Genomic DNA, 20832 nt, shown 5'->3' with positions numbered 1-20832 from the left:
GAGGCGAGCTATTCATCATCACCCGATGTTATATTCTAATTGCGACCTAGGTGTAAGATTTCCCGATTGACATCCATACCAGGACATCGTTAAACCATTCATAAAAAAGTTAGAGATGAAACCCTCAAAACAAAAGAGACCAGGACATTACCTAGGGGTGCTACTATACAAGCAATGAATATGAACAAACCATGATGAATAAATAGAGTGATTCATGAGATTTAAGTTCACAGGAGATATTTGAAACTGTTATATATTACTTGACTTAACATGTACCCTCCTTTCCATCTACATTTCAAGACATGAATGAAGAGATAAAGACATGGACTAACTTTTTCTATGTAATTTCGCATTATGACTATACATTGTAATAAAACAAAATGTTCGCTAATCTTCAAATTAGTTTCGTCTAATCTGAATAAAAACATGTATGTAAACTACAATATTATAGAAACCCCAGATCCCACAGAGCTTTGAATAAAAACAAAATCAACATACGGTGAGAAGATGTTGTATGACTGCCAACAATGAAGAGGTTACTTTACCATGAAAAGCCACACAAACAGGTACTTGAAAAACCCGACATAATTTATGAATTGAATTTAAGAAGAAATTTCACAGCTATAATGAAAGAAGACATAGGTACTTAGGGACAGGACATTTTGTTTTGGCTCTCTCCTCTTTTTTCCCAGATCCGTCGTTTTTTGGTTTCTATCGGTTTTTATTATTCTGGTGTTTTTTTCATAGTCAATTCAGCCGAACACACCTGCCATATGCGGGGCTCGAACTCATACCATCCGTGTTGTGAGGCTAGTGATACACTACTTATGCCATTCTATCAGCGAGGCCCCTGCTGTTAGAAATACCCGCCTTATTGTTTGGTATACCGTTAGTTGTACTTTGACTTTTAGTTAGTAAAAAAAACTCACAGAAGCTCGTCTACTGCCTTTTATTGTACGAAAATATTAGTTTATGGTTCTGTAATTGAAATTAAATGGTTTTGACTAGAGGCATTTTGTCAGTATTTGACGTTATAGTGTTTAAGACGATTTGGCTGGGCAATTATGACATTGGCATACATTATATAAAGTGGCATATATAGCCTAAATGTAAATACACACACTCATGTAGCATTTCAGATTGCTATGAACACGTTTGTTTAAGTATCATATTATTTTAATTGTGACTCTCCTTAATTTACATAAAAATCTAAGTGGGATATCAAATTAAATATACCTTCAATGTATAACCGTAGCATTCAAACCAATACACCAAAAATAAAATGAAAACCAGTTATATGCAAAAAGATGTGCACAAAACTGTAAACTCACATCAAATATGGTAGACTGAAATATAGGAGAGGGGTTTAATTGCATTAACAAAATGATAAATGTTTATAGTTTCTAAAGATTTTTAGATAAACACACTTTTAAACGTGGCCTTTATCTGTTCATCTTAAGTTAAAGTCAACTACTGTAAAATATTCCCCCAGGTAAAATGTTGTTTATGCTTTTCGGTTGTATTTTACATGCAAACAGGTGTCCCTTGATCTGCCTTCTTTTAAAAAGTTGCTTTTAAAACACGAGTATAGATTGTTCTGTCACCGCTGTTACATTTCAAAGATGATTCTTTTCTAAACTAAGCGAGAAACTAAGACATAACCGGTACACGTGAATAAGTTTGTACTTGACCTTCATTTAATGGTGTCATATAAGCATACAGCGGTGACATAAGATACATTTGAGTTTTGTTTACTTATACGTTATGGCATACATAATGTAGATCTACTATAATATTTATGGTTATAATAAAAACAAACCAATTATATATTTGTGGTATATCTCTCCTGGTACAGTCGTTTAGGGCAAAAGCTTTATTTCTTCTTATTTTAAAACATTATACAGTGATTTTCTTTGCTGAGGTATCTTTGAAACTAAGTTAAAACATTTAAATGAGAATTATGGTTGGTAAAAAGTTGAATAAAGTTTAGCATGACTACATTAACCGTCTTCGATATGACCACAGGGATTTAATATTAAATCTATTTAAAGTTAGTAAAATAATATTTATGGTTTCTGTTACACAATAATTTGTGTTTTCCTTTTTATTTATCATGCTTGCCATTCTTAGCCAAAAGTTAACTGGTGATTTTAACGTAGATCTGTCTATGTCACCAAAAACATACAGTTTACAGACGCCTGAAGTACCTACGTGTTTTAAATTTAAGTGTATTGTCCCCATCAATTTAAATTTAAGTATGTCATATAGAAATTTTTTAAATCCGAAGGTCAGGACAATTTATTTTTAGAATAAGTATATCATTTATTATATAAAAAACCATATTACATTTCCGGTTTTAGCTATGTTTTAACTCTGAGTGTTTTAAAAGTTTAACTGGAAAAAAACTTACACTCTTGAAAAGGACATCTTTTTTTCTTTAGACCTGGGTGATAACACAGGTTCCTCCTTCCTATTATTAACACTGTACGATGGTACCTTTCTTACTGGGCTGCTCCTGTAATAAATGACTGTCACATATACAACATTATACAACCTTAAATATTGTCACATATTATAATCCATCAGTGTGCAACAAACACTAGTTATACTATAAGTCAACCGGAATTAAACTCTTGTTATTCATCCGCAACTATTTTCTAGTGTATGAACAGGGACCGTCAAAATAGTTTAACAATTATTTACATGCGAGAATGACCTTATTTAAAGTTAAAACTGAAGTAAAATTTATTCACTTTAAGTTGTGTATCCTACTTACACCGCATATAGATAGAAATTTTTGCACAGGTAAAAGTTACGAATCAAATTTTGAGATTTTAAAGAGGAATTTATAGATAACGGTTACCGTGTACATATTTATTTGATTTATCTAAATTTATTGAAACAGAACTGATTGTCATGGTCTGCCTATTAGTCACCATATTCCACCCTTTTATGATATCTATAGTATGTTGTAGGTGTATTCTGTGTTTCTCGGAACTGGAGTCTAGGCTACCACTAACTGTAAGTTTCGAATACATTTTACACTTTTGGCTACTGGATCCCAATAATTGTCACACCAACCTATTATGTCTGTTTGTTTACTCACCCAAATTTGTCAGTATAACGAAACTTTAAACAAATGGCATTCGGTTGAAGAGGTTCAACCAACTAGCTACAACACAACCGTACCGGTATTATACACTCTTTTCTTCGGACAATACATGTACCAAGTCAGGAACAGGATTTGTCAGTTTTTATGTAGTTCCCCCTTTTTATTATTTACCCTGCAATTCGGTATTTTTATATACTTTTTTCATAATTTTTTATCCTTTTTTGTGTGTAAAAATATCTTTTAATCTGCTGTGGACAAGATAATGTAATCTGCATATTCGAATTGTTCCTGTTTCTATAAAATGCAACGAGCAGATAACTTCATTGATAACTGAAATATAATATTTTAATAATGTTAAACCGTGAATACTAACCTGAAGACAGTTTGATAATGTAAAAACGTGTACAGGACATTTTTGACCGCTTAATAATATAATGTTAAAAACGGGGACACTAACCTACAGACAGTTTGATAATGTAATAATGTTAAAACACAACTAACATCTGCAAATATATACAGTTTGATGCTTGTTTTATATTACTATTTCTTGAAAAGCTCAGATATCAAAAGTTTTTTTGGGGGAATTTTTATAGAAATAAGTGTGAAAAAAACCTGTCAGATTTGTTAGGCCATAAGTAAGAAATAAGAGAAGTTTGAGCCGTGAAGCTTAGTAAAAACTGTCCGAACACTGTGCTTCTGAAATAAAAGGGGCGTGGAAATGGAACAATAAAACAACTTCAGAGTATCATTGAATCTATAAATAGTATGATTTATGTTTTTTTCCTGGAAAGTGTTTCCAAAGGTTATTCGAAATACTACTACGGTTATGTTTAACGTTTTTGACTATACATGAAGGTGTCGCACGGTCAGTTCATTATTCGAGGTATAAAATTATAAAATTTGATACACATATGAACATAGGATCATTTAAATTAACCCTACATTTAAAATATAACAGTTAAAAACCCTTCAATTGATAACAAAGTTAAATAAAATACAAAAACTTACTACGAATTTTTTAGTGCATCTGCATGCATACAATTCCATCCACATAAGAATATGCGTATAATAAATCAGTTCTAATGTATTGCAGACTTAAGTTGTGTGAATTTCTTGCATTTAAGCTTTTTGTACTAATGTCAATAGGTCTCTTTTGACTTCTTCCGGAAAGTGTCAAGACTTCTAATTAAATTGAATTGGTAAGGGGATTACTTTGCAGAACTTCTATTTATAAAAAACTTTGCCTTGACAATAGTTACAGTAGTTTAATTCAAACAAAGGTAATTAATTCTGTAACACAATATCCCAATTAGGACATTTTTATATAATCCTATATTGCTTCTCCAAGTTAGCCATGCAGCCTGGATATACTATTACTTATATTCATTTTCTTAGACTAGACAAAAGACATGTGCCATTGTTATTATTTTATTTTAAAATCCATTTCAAAGAAATCTCGATATAAATATATATGTAATGAAACCAGAATACTGATAAAGAAAATGACTACAGTTAAATCAAAAATATATTTTAGTGTTTGTGTTTATTGAAGGTTTTAATTTCTGTAGGGCTTGAAATTTAGAGTATTGTATGGGTGCATGGAGGCGGCTCTTAAATCAATTGTTTATGGTTGAATATCTTAACTTTCAAATTGGTTTAACAGCAAATGGAAACCTTACAGGTATTGTATATTTCAAGAAACTAACTTTCAAATAGAATAAAAGAAACTCTAGTATAGTAACACCATTTATTGTACAGAGCAAAAATATGCGATTTTGCAGACAAATACCTGTAGGGGTAGTGCAGAAGCGTTGGAAGCTACTTTGTTATAAAAATGGAGGACAATCTCGTTAATATGCCTGTTTATTCATTGATTACATAAGAGCCGAGTTTTTAATGCATTGTCTGAAAACTTAGTCGGGACACTTTTAAGACACGATTCCAAAAAAAAAAATAATCTTAATTACTTAACACTTACTGTGGTTTCCATCCTTTCCAGTAAAATGGGAAGGGAATAGCATCTGTTATGTCTTTTCTGAAAAATAAAAATGATATGGAATGAATATAAGAAAGTGAGGGTATACGTTATTGAGACAGCTATCTAGAGTCTTCAGCAATTGATCGATGCATTTCTGTATACTATATGTCATTGAGACAGCTATTCATCGGAAGCCAGAACACATCTAGAGAGCCATGTACATTTATCACCAATTGGCAAGTGTCTGTATTTATTTATAAGTCAAGTTCCAAGGTCTGAGAACGTCGTAAATAAGTGTTACCTGCTCATTAAAAAAAGATTTAATAACATTTACCATTTTTGACAGATATACAACAGAAATAGTTTGTGTGTTTATGTATTTTTTCAAATTATACTTTTCAATATTGTTTTTATCAGTAACAACATGTAAGAGGAGTTTTATACGATACAAACAAGGAAGACTATAACACTTCAATGATGAGGGAAAATATTATACTTTTCAGTAATTCATATTATAAAAAAACCAAAAAATGAGATACGTTAGTCCGTCGATAAAAAGAACTCACCGTAATGATATGCCTTAGCTACAAAAACTATTTTCTTGCAACAATTATGTAAATCAAGAAGGCGGCGTTACATTTGGTGCTCAAGTACCTGTTCATCAGTTGTATTAAAAAAAAAAGCAGAAACAGACGTGCTGAACCGATAAAAAACATCTTCACATTAGGCACATAAGAACAGATTGACCCTATGGGCAATGTTTTATAGATAACCATTGATGTCATTAGATATAAGAAGATGTGGTATTAGTGCCTATGAGACAACTCTCTCATCCAAGTCACAATTTGTAAAAGTAAACCATTATAGGTCAAAGTACCTTTGTGATTTTTTTCTCAACATTCTAAATAATGACTCAAACATATTCATGCCCACTTGTCTTTGTAGAGGGTCAGAGGAGAAATCAAGGCAACTTAATTGGGCGAATATCTGGTAACTTAACTTTTTAACTTAGTCAGAATGCATTTTTGTTTTTATAGTTCCCCTCTTATTTTACTGTTTTTAGAAATGTCTATTCACTGAAGTAAAGTGGATGGAATGTACTGTGAAATTTCATCTTTTTGGCAATCTGATTTAGATCCGAGTCTGTGATATGCTACGCTCCTAGGGTGCAGAGTATCGTAGCGAAAACTAACAGCTGATTATAAAGATATTGTCTTTTTCCATGTCACGAATGTTATCGTTTCGAATCAAATTTGCTTTGTCTGCATGGTCAGCTTTGTCTGCATGGTCAGTAACATTAACTATTTTCTACACGACAACTTAATAAAAATATGAAACATTGCCTTTTCATGTGGCGTATGAGTTTGTGACAGGTTTACCAATTTTATTTTACCGTATAAAATTATTTGCAATTTTTTTTTATGACCTCAAAAGAACTGATCTCCTTTGGTTACATGATATATTTTTTTGGTACTTTTTCGCATGGAGTCGGTCTAATTTACATACAAATTCATTTTGAACTACACTTTGCAAATATTAAAAGTGCACATACAATTGAGAACTTTATACTAATAAAATATCTTATCTTATCGTAAACAAAGAAAAAAGTGCAGCAAAGACTTATTTGTAGGTATGTGTCCGTAGAATATGTGGAAATATTTTGGGGAATAACATATAAATTATCTTTACAATGATAAATCAAAACGTAATACATAATGGGTTCATGGAAGTTTATAGCTGTAAATGTAACGTGTGTTTTATCATTTTGATGGATATTAATTTCAAACCCGTCTCCTTTGTCATATTACCCGCTATTCGTTAATTTTAATATTAAGGAGGATTATCAAATTCATGGGAACTTGGATATAGTCTACAATAGAAATGATTTTAAAGATCCGGATGCAATAAAGTTAAATCATTTGACACAAAACACCGAATCATAATACATAATTATACATAAGTTCGCACACCCTTAAAACGATGTCAGAAGAACATTTAAATACTTTGTAAGAAAAAGAAATCAAATGGAAAAATATCATGTAACAGGAATAAAAAGACCCTTTACAAATTCTATAGGAACTTGGTCTCACGACGAACGTGCTCTTGAGAGCGCAAGACTGTCAACTACCAGCATCCATTGTGTCATCATTCATATAAGAATAAAATGAGATTTGAAATTGATATCAATGAAACAGCGAATGGGGTACAAAAATAACCAAAAAACATCTTGAGGACAAACAATCTCCTTGTTTTCATATTCAACTATAAACACGTTTATATACAATTTACTAAGATCGTCTACAGTCCATAGATTCTTATTTAGATATTTTGTTTTGCATACCTTTTTAGAATTTTAAAATATTTCACAACAGCAAATTTAAAGAATTAAAGAAATAACAGCTTAACATTATTTGACAAGTACATGTCATCTTCAACCTAACCCTAAATATCCAGACCCTCCCCGTGATAGATCTATATCTGTTGCTCTGTAGCCTTCGTAAGACTGCTGACTCTATATCAACTGAACTATTAGGGTTACTAGTAAGCATTCTTTATTTCGAATAAACGTTAAGCAATAGAACATAGAATTGAGAATGAAACAGGCTGTTTATCGGACAATTTGAAGGAAGCAGTACAAAAAAACCCAAACAAAGCTTCTTAAGCAACATATTAATCATTACTAATGCTAGTGTACAAGACAGTTTTTTTTTGTTAAAATCTGAATGAACTCTTTAAATTGATATTGCCGCGAGTGAGACACTACGTGCATAAAAAACGTTAAGCATACATTGTGGGGCGGTACTGATTATGGTGAAAACAGACAGTTCCAATGGCACACAGCAGGTACCATCGATTCATTCGGTACTGACTGGAAATTATATTAAACTGGGATTGTCGATTTCTAGTTTGTTTTAAAAGAAAGTAAAAATCATTTCAAGAACGTTTACAAAAACAAATTAAATCTCTTCGTTACTGAATATTTTTCAAAAGCCATTGTCGTGCTACTATACAAATTCTTTTATATTGCCTTTTATAATCTGCCCCATTTCCAAGAAAATCTCATAAATCACACTTTCAATTAGTTGTTTGTGTTTTTAAAGAAAAGAATGCTAGATAACATCCACTACGTTAAAATGTTTCCTGTCAACTATGCATGTAAAGTCACGGTGCGTTTAATATGCAAATCAACTTTTTTTTTATAAATAGATTTATAGTGATACGTATTTACATTTGGTTCGCGTACAAACATTGTCATAAACAACTAAAATCAAATCAAATATTTTTTTTTGCCTTGAAATCCAAATATAGAATTGTCACAAAGAATACAAATTCAGTACTTACAAACGCAAAAAAGACATCCAACAAAGAGATATTCAGATATGTAGATAAGAATATATACATGCAGCAAAGAGAGTACATTAATATGTTAATATAAGTTATGGAGATGTGATACGACTACCAATGAAATAATTACAAGAAAAGAGTCCACAATGACGTGGATGTAACCAAATATAGGTCACCGTACGATCTTTAACAATGAGAGAGCCTATATCGTGTATATAGTGAACTATAAAGAGTCCATACAGTAAGTAAGTAAGTAAGTAAGCAATTTTTATTTGTTTGAAATCCAAAATCACAGGATTGATACCAAGACAATACACATTGGTTATACACAAACATGACAAACATACAGACATATATATCATACCAAATTCATAAACATTGACAAAATGTGAAACTACTTGGTTTATGGCAAAACAATGAACGAAAAACAAATATGACAGTCAGCAACCAATGTAAACCACTGAATTGCTGACTCTTGACTTGGAACATGCACATATAGAATGTTGCAGGGTTATTAAACATATTGATATTTAAAGAGCTAATTGATAATCACATTGTAACCTGGAACAGTGGTGCAACAACACATCATAAGAACAAACTGGTTTACTTTTAACAAATTGTGACTTGGATGGATAGTTGTCTCATCTGCACTCATACCACATCTTCTTGCATCTATCATTTGCAGCATTGCTTTTAATTCTACACTCAGCGATTGCACAAAAACCGAGCAGATGTTACAAGCATAACTAGCATCAGTGAACATGCCAAGCTTTAACTACAGCTTTCTTCACACTAACAAGATATTTTGCAAATTTGTTTAAGAGTCTAACTGGTAGTCATGAAATATTCTAGATTCAAGAAAAGAGTTCCCTCTTTCTATCATATCAAGTTTTCATATTCTACTGCATCATAATAGAAAAGGTTTCATTCTACTTCAATTTAAAAAAAGATTCAAAAACCGCTAAATATCATGTCAGTTTAAAGTTGTGTTTACAGATGAACTACTGTGTTTAATAAGAGTTGTCTTTCGTTTGTCATTAGTCTAGTAGAAAATTGTCAACTATAGTTCTTGTTTCACATGGAGAGCCGCATTCTGAAGTAAATATTGAACTTTGAGTAGAACTGAAATTTAAGATAGACAATTTGAAAAAAAACAAAAATATCCCGACATAGATGCTTGCGGTAGGTATTCACAAAACAACTAATGTGTACGTAAGAACATGTCAATTTAAATTATAAAATGAGCTATTGCATTTATAAAAATAATTACAATTGAATATAGGACACTGGCGACTGTCTTACCCGTCTATATTTGATTCACAGTTACTTGTATCCATTTAATCGATAACATGCTTGATCTTTGCCTTCTCAGTACGTTTAAAGGTTATATAAAGATTGATAACGTGCATTGTAATATATAAAAATTGAGTTTATCCCTCGCCTCTGGCGAATGTAAAAACGATTAGTTTATATTACACATGATGCACCAAACCAAATGATCTCTCGTTATCATGTTATCAGAATCATATACATGATACAATATACTTTAAACAATGTCTGACCTGACTGAAGATGTATACTAATTAAAGCACATACACATTATATACCGACATGTATGCCCTGATAATTACATTTTTAAATATAGCCTTCCTTGGTAACCTCCTTTCTGTGAACTAAAGTCTACTGTTTTGTTTGTTTGACAATGAAATTATCACTCGTATGTCAGAAGAATAAAAAAATCATGTAGGAAATGCTGATTTATGATGTATATTTCAGCTTTTTTAAAATTTGTTATATATTTTAAGAATGATGGAGTGCAGGGCTGAGTAACTTAACTTAACAGGAAATGATGTTTTACTGTTAATTCTTTTTAAAAGAAGTGGTTGTAGTTTTAATAAAGTAAAAAAATAAAAGAAAAATTAACTTTTAGCACTTACATATTGACATATAACAAATTATTAAACAAAGAAAGCCGTAAATATAAGCATACAAAAAGCAACACGAACATAAAGCTTAGCAGAAAATAAACATGCAGGTCTTAAAGAACTTAGAAAAATAACCAATACGAAGTTTTGATTAGCTGATTTATGTTTTGGAATAATAATTGCTAGTACACTGATGTCGTTAAACATTAATCCACAGCATAGACGTGATACTTGACACGTTACAACGTGATTTGACCTTGTACCACTGAGTTGTGAATTCGAAACTATTTTTACCAAACATTTTCTAAATCAAAACATTCCAGTTGACCATACAATACAAAGATTGCACAGTATACTGTATAAACTAAAACAAAGCTTGTACCGTGACCAACTAAAGCTACTGAAAATGTACCTGTCCATATATGTTCTTTCGAAGTCTGGAATTATCACAATGATTTTGAAAAAGACTATGCATTAGATATATAGATATCAATAAATAACATCAAAGTGTCAGGAAAACGCCTTCGGAAATTAAAATACATTGTAACTTCTTCTGCCTCATTTGCTTGACTAAATAACAATAAAATAACTCTGAGTTCTCCCCAGACATCTGGACAGCCATGACGTGTAAAAAGGATTTATTATATGAACAGACCTTGGAGATCAACACCTACATCATCTGTAATCGTGTAAACCACAATTTAAATTAAACACATATGCTGCATTAAACCATTTCACCAATCCTAATTTCTTTATAATTCTGCTAAAATCCAACATTTAGCCTTAAAAATGAATAAATGATTATTTGAAAATGTCTTCAGGTTATCCTGCATTAAACAACATTTCATTTTTGTGGTTTTATAATCATTTGCTCACATATTGTCTGTTGGCTGACGTATTGTGCTCATGTACGTATGGAGAAATACCATGTCTTTTTTGCATGATTACTTCATCGAGGATGTATGTACTTTATAATGAATACACTCGTTGAAATGATCAGTGGTTACTTTTTTAATTGTTTTATCCGCATATGTATTAATTGCAACAGAGAAATAACCTAACCATGAATGGACAAGAAAATAGTGTTGACATGCCTATTTAACATGTATACACGACATATATAAATAGACACGATTTCTTTATAAATATCATTGTTTATATATCTAAATGAATTAAAACAAACTTCACTGTTGGATGCATTCGGATTAATTTACAGAACGAATTAAAGCTATTGAAAAGAAAAGTTAGTCTTTTGAAAAACAACAAAGCTGTTAGAGACGCACCAGTGGGTCTATTTGAAAAATAGAAGACACAGTTATGTGTACAGTTCGCGAGATAACGAATTGAAAATCATTTAAATCAGAAATTGGATCAGTAAATACAAAAAAAATCAAGGCAGGTTATTTTATCTGAACAACAAGCAAGGCATAAGTTATATTTGGTACTTCCAATCCCTCATGAATATTAACGTTCATGCGACTTCTGTAGAAATACAATACACAAGTTCAAAAAGTGGAATGAAAACAATTTTTTCAAAAAGATGTGATAGCGTGAGAATGTTCAAACTTTCCGAACCTTACGTCTTTCTCGAGATATTAAAAAAGAAACAGAAGGAACGGGGTTACACCTTTGATATGTTAACAGCACAACACTTCTTCATAAGTATTTTCAACGGGTTTATTGTCTTTAAGTTTTTATATCAGTAAGAGACACAATGCTCTTTTAAAGTAATCCAATGGTAGTTGAACCATCATTATTCCGGTTAAGTCAATTCTGTTGGACAAAATCGCCAGTGTGGTATAGAAGAAGCAACTTTAGTCAATTTCTGACCGGGTGAGCCAAATACTTAAAAAAAGGTATACTTGGCGATGTATCTGCTAAGCATAGAGCATTATATTGTAGAGTAAAAGCAAAGTCAAGACGATTCAGGTTGACATTGCTGGCTATGGAATGTTAAAAATCCGACAGTTCTGTACAAAGCAGGACTTAAGCAGGTTAAATTATCATGATATTGTTCGGAACAGTTTTAATATTTACCGCCAACGCTTAACCACACACAAATCGATCATCGAATGTGTTGGACAGTAAGTCACGAAGTGCAAAAATGTTGCATGAAATGAAAATCGCATTAATTTAGTTATCGGATTAAAGAGATTTTCTTTGGACCTTAGACGACGAGTCTAACACGTCATGCTTCGATTTTATATATAGACATATGTACTTAGATAAGCCCCCTTTCCTATAATAAAACACACTAGATTCAGTCCGAAACTTGAGAAAACACAGAATTGATGAATTACATAGCCTATAAGTCGTAAACTAAACCTGGTTCAAGAATTTACATAATCAAAAGTCTAAACAATTTTCAAACAAATAACTTTAGAAAATAATAACACATAGTTGAATGGAACATGTGTTAGTCCAAAAGGTAATATAAGCCTTGGCTGGTTGATCCATGGCGCTTTTGTCATTTTTATAACAAATGTTCAGAAACCTTTTCCTTATCATGCTTATTGCTGAATGGTTAAGATACAACTTTCTCACGGTATCTATTTTAAGATACAACTTTTACGAGTGAAAACATAAGAACAATATGAATCATTTACATTTTCTTGTAAGTACAATTGCTAACGACAATTCGTCTTGTTTCTTTAGACACATTATACAAATAGTTATAGAGTTAATAATGAGACGAAGAATTGTCGATGAACCTAAGCACATGCAGCTGTCGGAAATAAGGAAATACATCAAATTGGACATAGCTGCAAATTAATCACTGTTGCATAAAGAAAGCGTACGAAAGAGAGAAAAAGGAACCGGTATTTTTATCTACTTGACGCAACTGATTAATCAGAATAGTCCTCTAAAAAGATCAAAATATGGTTGTCATTTATTTCCCCTAAGAATGGTATCCCTCTACAACTGCCTTTACAGTCTGTATTAAATAATGCTGTTCATAACCTGATATTCTTCGATTAAAATCAATTCGGACTGCATATGATTATTGTTATTCTTTCCTGCAAAACTGAAAAAAGTCTTAATATGTTGTTTTAATTTTTAGTGTCTATATTGACCTTAAATTGAATAACTTACGGCTTTTCAAACATACTCTCGTAATCCATATTATATGTATGGCTGTACTCGTACATATCCAATACTTATATAAAGACTTGGGGATAATCCTTTCAATAATCTTACAAAATTAAAACTATAAGAATGACACATTCAGATTAATCGTAAAATAATGCATAGGAACTGCATGCTGCTTTACATAAACCGTAATCTATTGTACTAATAGTATACTAAAATTAAATAACACTGTCCTCACTAATTGATAAGCATGAACAGTTCGGTAATTTTTGAGGCATGCCAAATTACTCTAAAAGTCTTTACTAAATTAGGTCTAATAAATAATAAATGTTTTTCATTGAATAAACTTGGCTAAATATATACTGTTAACCCGTTCTGACATCGACGTGAGTGGTATATACATGACATTCTTAACAATCTTGATAAACAGTAAATTGCTATTTCAATTTCGAAATTTTATTTGACAGTAGAAAGAGTGTTTTTGCCACAAACTGTAATACTAAATTGTGTAATGTTACTTCATAATTTGAGAAAATAAGATCTTTAATTAAAAAGATAATCAAGCACTCTTCAGTTACTTTGACCAACAAATAGCAATATTTCTCTTTTTTTCTTTTAATTATATTTAAATTCAACGTTTTATGATATGATCATGATGATCATGCGTCATTTAAAGTGTACGTTTGGATGTGTTTTAATGCTCATACAGTTCATGTTGCAAGCATAGTGTACTATTTATATTTGAAATCACATGAATTTTAATTAGATAAACACAATGTTTTACTTCGACGGTAAAGAACTATCTTGTATACAGTTTCACAAGGAAGTATAACTTGATATCTGAATTTGATATTTCTATTGAAGTAAAATCTGGGTGATTGCTTTACGTCGTGTCACTGAGTGTCACTATGTTTTGAAGTGAGGAAAATATTCCCCTGGCCAGAGGCTTTAATGAGCATATTTCTCTTAATTTAACTAAATGCATAAGAATGACAAACAGATTCATTCAAGACGTACAAAAATCGCATTTATAAAACTATAAATATACCCCAACTTATTCTGGTATGCTTATTTATGAGGGCCCTCATGGGGTTTTTGATTATGTGATTACTTGGCCGTTTTTTTAATGATTATTTGATTATTAAGCCAAATATTTCATGATTATTTGATTACCTAGGACTGTATTTTTAGTTTATGATTATTTGATTACTAAAGATAAGCAAATATTTAATGATTATGTGATTATATTGGCAAAAAAATGGTGATTATGTGATTACTAGGACCCCCCCCCCCCCCATGAGGGGCCTCATTTATCAAAGTTGATGATGGGTATACGTCACAGAGACAGCGATCCAACGACACAAGAATACAACATGACAAGGACATTTAAAGGGCAACATATACTCGTCAACAATAGTAGACATGGGCCAAATCAGTGAGGTATGCTCCAATAAAGTTTGTGTATAAACTAAACTGGAAAAAACAGATCTCGGTCATTTCACCTGTGACCATCCGAGCACTTGCTTGTACTTATTTTAGATAGTTGTGGTACTCCTCTCAAAGAAGACCATACATTATGATTTCGTCAATTTTACTTTAATGTGTTGAATTTAACCCTATTTGATTGGTCGCTTCACCATTTACAATTATTTAAGAGCATAAAAACCACATACTTTTAAATAGTCCATTATATCTAAGACATGCAATACCTATTGATATATTGTATTATAATGATACTTTTTAAAATTTGTCTGATAAAGAAAAAAATAAAATGATATATCATCACTTCGATATTTGTAATATTATTGTCAAAACCTGCAATGCCATTTTAACAAGGAGAACTTCGTCGTATACTATATATATGAATTGGATTAAAGTTATATTTTTAAAAAGTATGTCATAATTCTTTTAAGAATGTCGCATACATATATTTTTTTTGTTTTTATATGTACATGTTTATTGTATACATGTATTTATATATTATATAAATTATTTTGTTTTAAATGCACGTTGTGTGTGGCGAAACTTTTATAAACTATTGAATTTGAATCTGAATATGTGAATGCATTGAGATATGGGTGTATATTTGGATGATACAACAACCAAAACACAATTACAAATCACTTACATGAGAAGTTTTAAACTCTAAATGACGGAAATCAAGAGAAAAGAGAAGTGCGTGCATATGAAATATTCATAAGTACACAGATGCACTTCATTTATTGCACTTTAAATTGAGATGTACAAGTAGTCGGATTAATAACAGGAAATGTACAAGAGCCTTATAGTCACTTGTAAAACATCCAGGGACAATTTATTGTGACATCACTTTTAGAACAACCAATAAATGAACAGTTCAAAGCGTCCAATATACAGTTACTATATGATACAAAGGATGGTCTCTGCCATGACAACAGAGTAAAAATGATACTTTTAAAACGTTTAAAAGACAATTTCTGTACTGAGATTTGATCCTTTGTATACAAGACCAAGTCAACGACCCTTTCTTCAAATGTAAAGGACAGAGTAACTATATCATGGACAATAAAACTATTTAAATGCTTTTTAGGACTTCGTCATTTTTTTTTATAGCATATTGATAAGTTTTAAATTTTATTTCAGCAATTAATTCTATTTCTTAAGGTGTGGTAAGTCAGACATCAAATCTTTAATAGGATTTTTCCACGATTTTTCGTGGTCAGCTTTATATTCCGTAGCTCAGATTAGAATTTTTCGAACCATTAGTAAAGGTATTTTAAGGTATACACTATTATAAAATACCAGCTGTTGTACAAATGCTTAAGCTATAATTCATATACAATATTTATATATGAATGCAGATTAATAGTGTATTAGGGATGTGTTTGTAATAGTCAATAGGATTAATCTTTCAAACATAATACATGACGTCGGGCAATATCGCACCATGCTTAAAATTGAAAGTTCAACGTCGGAATATTTGTTACTTGCGAAATCACCTTCCATTACAATGGTCTTAGAATTAATATTGATACAAATATCTGAAGAATGCAAACCGGAAAAAACATTCAATCAAATAAATATTTTTCTTATATCGTAATTTTGATTTATATTTGAAACATGAATAATCGCATTTGACAGAGGGACAGGGACGCATGTAGAGTACAAAGTTTTCGACAGTCTATGACAAAGCTATGATAAATCCATCAATACAGAGAGCATATTTTTGAGTTTATTTGTAAAAATCACTGTGAAAATGGCCAATCAAAAAAGAACTAGTAAAACATAGCAACATATAACATAATCGGATCCATTAACGAGTTGTCGCAAGGGTTCTTAACGGACCAGAGAGTGTGACACTCTTTCTACAGGTTTCTGTGTTCAGACACGATTGATGGTCGATTTGCACTTACCCATATTTCATATAAATGTAAGGTGATGTGATATGATTACAAAATCAGACAAATACGTGGTAGTGACCAAATGAAGAGTATGTTAACAAATATGTCATAGTACGACTTTCAACACAATGCACAAAACCAATACCGTTTATAAAAGATATAAAGGGACTCATGGTAGAAAACGAACTGTCTGGTTTATGCTATAACAATATTTTTAAATAACACGTTATTATTTGGATAGCACTTCGAAGTGCTTCTATGGGTTTACCATCACTGGGAACAATCAAACCAAACTGGTAACATTTAAAATCCAGGGATGTATTAAGGAGCTACATCTATGATTAAAAGGGGCAAAAATACCAGTTGTTAATTTCATTTAGGGTCAACTTTGTCTTATTGAATTGGAACCTTAGTGTCTTACTCATTTCGTAATTCATAAACGAGACAGAAATATGCTGACAGACATCTATTTACATTTCCGGTATATGGTTACATATCATTTGATCAAAGCACTTGTGTTTTACATCATGAGTTTGTAATTTTATCGACATGTCGTGTTTCTCTATTTCAAATACAATTTTCATTCTCTTACAAAATGTTACTAATTCAGTGGTTTTTGATCAAAATGGACGGTAACACAAACATAAAAATAGAAATGATCGAAAGCTAAAGCAAGCAAACAAGGAAAGTCTTTGACGTACTTGTAGTATCTATTTTGAAAAAACGTTCATGCACAGATTTTTTCTCTCAATCTGCTTTTTTCCAATATCTTCTGGCTGTAAACACAATTGTGAAACTTAAATCGAAAACACTATTTACTTGCACCTATTGTAAGACGTTTTACATGGTAAATTTCAATAGTACCATAGTAATACATTGAAAATGTTAAATAAAAAGGAAAATCCGGAGGCAATAGAAGTTTATAAACGGGCCATCGTGTATTTATTCATAACACTAAGTTTCCACATGCACACGAAAGAATCCAATGCAAAGAAGCTTGACTTGTATTGCTGTTTTTCATGTCAAAATCACATATTAACCTCTAACAAGGATCGGAAGCTCAAACTTCATTGCAAGAGTATATAGGACACATGTGACCTAGTACCTGCTTGGATGGACTTATCTTCGACTTGTTTATACGCTACATTAAAGTAAACAATTATGATGTATTATAAAGGGAGAATAAATCTACACTGTTATGATTTGCCTGACAAATGATCTATTAAATACAGAAACTAAACAAACTTAGTGATAAAGACAACAGACGTCCCCTGTATTGAGGTTGTTGTCCTATTGACATTTATTTAACTACTTTTTTTTTATAAACACTGAAATAGTTACTAGCCAAGAACTAGATCGAAAGAAAAAAGTGAATAGGTAGTTATCTCGAGAATAGGTACTAGTATACACCAATATAAACTGTTCAACATGAGACATACATCTGAAACACAAAGACTCTGTTTACGACACGACCCCACAAAGCACAAAGAACAACGTCTATAATCATTGAATGAAAATGAGGGAGATGGTTGATTAACTCATAACATAAATCCATGCATTTGACAAAATCAAAAGCATATCTTTCTGCTTATTGGTCTGAATAGACAATCGAAGAAAAATATTGTAACCGGTAGGATAATATCATACGCTCATAATGGAATAGTGTATAATAAAAAATGGGTATGATCATCACAGGAAAGCTCATGTAGCTTTTTATTACCACTAAATCGTATATTCCCTTCCTATACGCAACACGACCAAGACGCCCAAGTTTAGAAAACAATAACTAAATCAAATTTAAACAGTAAATATTTAAAATCAATTGTCATACTTTAAACGGATAAATGACAATGAAATAAATATATATTAAGAGTGTGAATTAACATTTTATTTCAAATAACAATGTGATTATGCAACCACCCCTTTTCAGCATTCTTTTAAAAGGAAATAGACAAACAAGTAAAGTGGAAACTTGTATGAATGAAATTTTAGTATTTAATTTTACTCCTACGTGTGGGAAAATCTATCTTTTATTTGTATCGAAGGATCATTATGTTGTTCAATACTGTGTGTAAACTATATTTGAAAATGAAGATACGTTCCTGTGCATGTGAACTTTTGATTGCCTTTTGTTTGTTACCTATATGCTGTTGTAGTTTTAAGTAATTCAACTCTCTAGCTGTTATATAAAAAGTATTTAAAAGATTACAAGATATTGCAAACTTATTCAAAGTGAAGTTTGAAGGTAAATATTTAGAAACTATGTAAGATACGTGTTCTGTTGTGGACAACCAAACGAATCCAACCCATATCGATATAAGTATATACAAAGACTCATGTTTGTTGATAGTAGAACGTTTTATATCTTTATTAGATAAGTTAGCATTTCTCACCACACCAAAATGACGTTGCGTGATATCTTATTTATAAACACTATACACACTTAATAAATGGATGATACTATCTTCAAACATTTACTGAAGAAACTTCTATCTTAAAATTGAATAAAACATACAGTAAAAGTTGTGGGCTGTCTATATTGATTATCAAGAGAATTCTTATCCAATCTCTTTTGATCTCAATGACATCTCGCACATCACATCCATCATCCTAGTCGACCCAATATATTGTTTCATTGTTTATTTGTTCTCGCAATGAATTTGCATGAAGTATTTGCAACTGGACGGTAAACAAGCAACAATCCACCAGTTTCTGTTTCAATGCAAACTGATTTTATTAATAAAAACATTAATGCGTCTTGAATATCATGACAACCCATCTTTTTTTTTTTTTATATAAAATCAAGAATTGTTTTATCGACATAATTTTAAAGTCCATTGAGTAAAAAATCTACAGCAAAACATGTGAATTATACAAAACTAATATGCACATCCAACAGTAAGAGAAAACACTTGCAGATATACTTTATACAAGACAAGATAATTTAAACTACCAATTGATTATGTCCATCGTCAACGACGTCAGTATGGTACAGACATTCCACCCCACCCCGTGAGAGTGGCAATCTTGGTATAACAACCCAAAACACGATAGATGGTCAAACTAAAGTTTATTACTGAAAAAACATCACACTAAAACTGTTCTCAATGATTTTTGAAAATAGCGAAATCAAAACGTTAGTCATTTTAAAACTTGAATATTTCTATGAATGAAAAGAGATCTAGGGTATATTCTAGTCTATATATAGAAAATGTGTGGTGGTATTCTCGTTAAACCAAGGGATGTTGTACGCAAATCCGTTAATGGTTAATGTAGTAAAAACATCCTGATACTACAGATGCTAATAATCGATAACAAAAAAATCAAACATCTAAAACAAAAAATGAAAATGAAAAAGGCAGAAAAATAACTAATAATTAGTAGAGAAAAGAATTACTTACACTCTTGGTGAAACTCCCATGCTGTTCATATACTAAATATTTATGGTCTTAAAACTGTGTAGTAAAATATTGTGGTTGAAAGATCACGGTTTGTGAATGGTCTATTAAACAGACTCGAGCACTTGTGCACACCTCTTATGGTATTATGACGTTATATTTAAAAGTTTTAAATATATAAATAGATATAAGTTAAAATATCAGAACGTATTGAAAATGACACAAATCCCACAAACGCTACTTGAAACAGGAAAACAAGTTTTGGAACAAATCAATTTATCCACAGTTAATTTCCTTTAGTGTTTATACACGAGAAATCCATAAAAATAAAATGTTGCATTACTCATACATAAAAAGACAAACATTTTACGAATAATTTATGTTATACAACATTCAGGTAATGTTAAGTTGCCAAAGGCAAATAATCTAAAAGAAGGAAACCAAATTATGTTATTGTATTCAGTATCTTTTACTTATATAAAACGTAATAAAAAGCTCTCCTCGTTAAAAGAATGCCAGATGTCTATTAACTTGTACACTTAAATAAATCGTTCCCTCGCCAACGAGACAGCTTGCATAGTTCTCATACTTATGACGTCACTAT

General features: G+C 31.2%; 1 protein-coding gene across 6 annotated transcripts in view; it reads right to left on the bottom strand.

Annotated features, from left to right (window-relative positions):
* The window catches only part of LOC143068435 (cytosolic phospholipase A2-like), a 37089-nt gene extending 16741 nt beyond the window's left edge, over nucleotides 1-20348 (bottom strand). Inside the window, exons 1-3 of one of the 6 annotated variants that reach the window (XM_076242498.1) lie at nucleotides 20232-20348; nucleotides 5091-5147; nucleotides 2411-2515 (exon numbers count right to left, since the gene is read on the bottom strand). In XM_076242498.1, the coding sequence (XP_076098613.1) occupies nucleotides 2411-2515; nucleotides 5091-5147; nucleotides 20232-20260 (191 nt within the window). In that variant the 5' untranslated portion in view covers nucleotides 20261-20348. Of the gene's footprint in view, nucleotides 1-2410; nucleotides 2516-2776; nucleotides 2796-5090; nucleotides 5148-8432; nucleotides 8465-9737; nucleotides 9788-10772; nucleotides 10796-13453; nucleotides 13550-20231 lie in introns of those variants that run through there. The other 5 variants (XM_076242496.1, XM_076242501.1, XM_076242497.1 and 2 more) reach the window with 5 other exon arrangements.
* Between the last annotated feature and the right edge of the window lie 484 nt (nucleotides 20349-20832).

This window comes from Mytilus galloprovincialis, chromosome 3, assembly GCF_965363235.1.
Source record: "Mytilus galloprovincialis chromosome 3, xbMytGall1.hap1.1, whole genome shotgun sequence".
NCBI lineage: Eukaryota > Metazoa > Mollusca > Bivalvia > Mytilida > Mytilidae > Mytilus > Mytilus galloprovincialis.
Note: the sequence above shows the minus strand (reverse complement) of the source record. Positions and strands in the feature narration are given on the sequence as shown.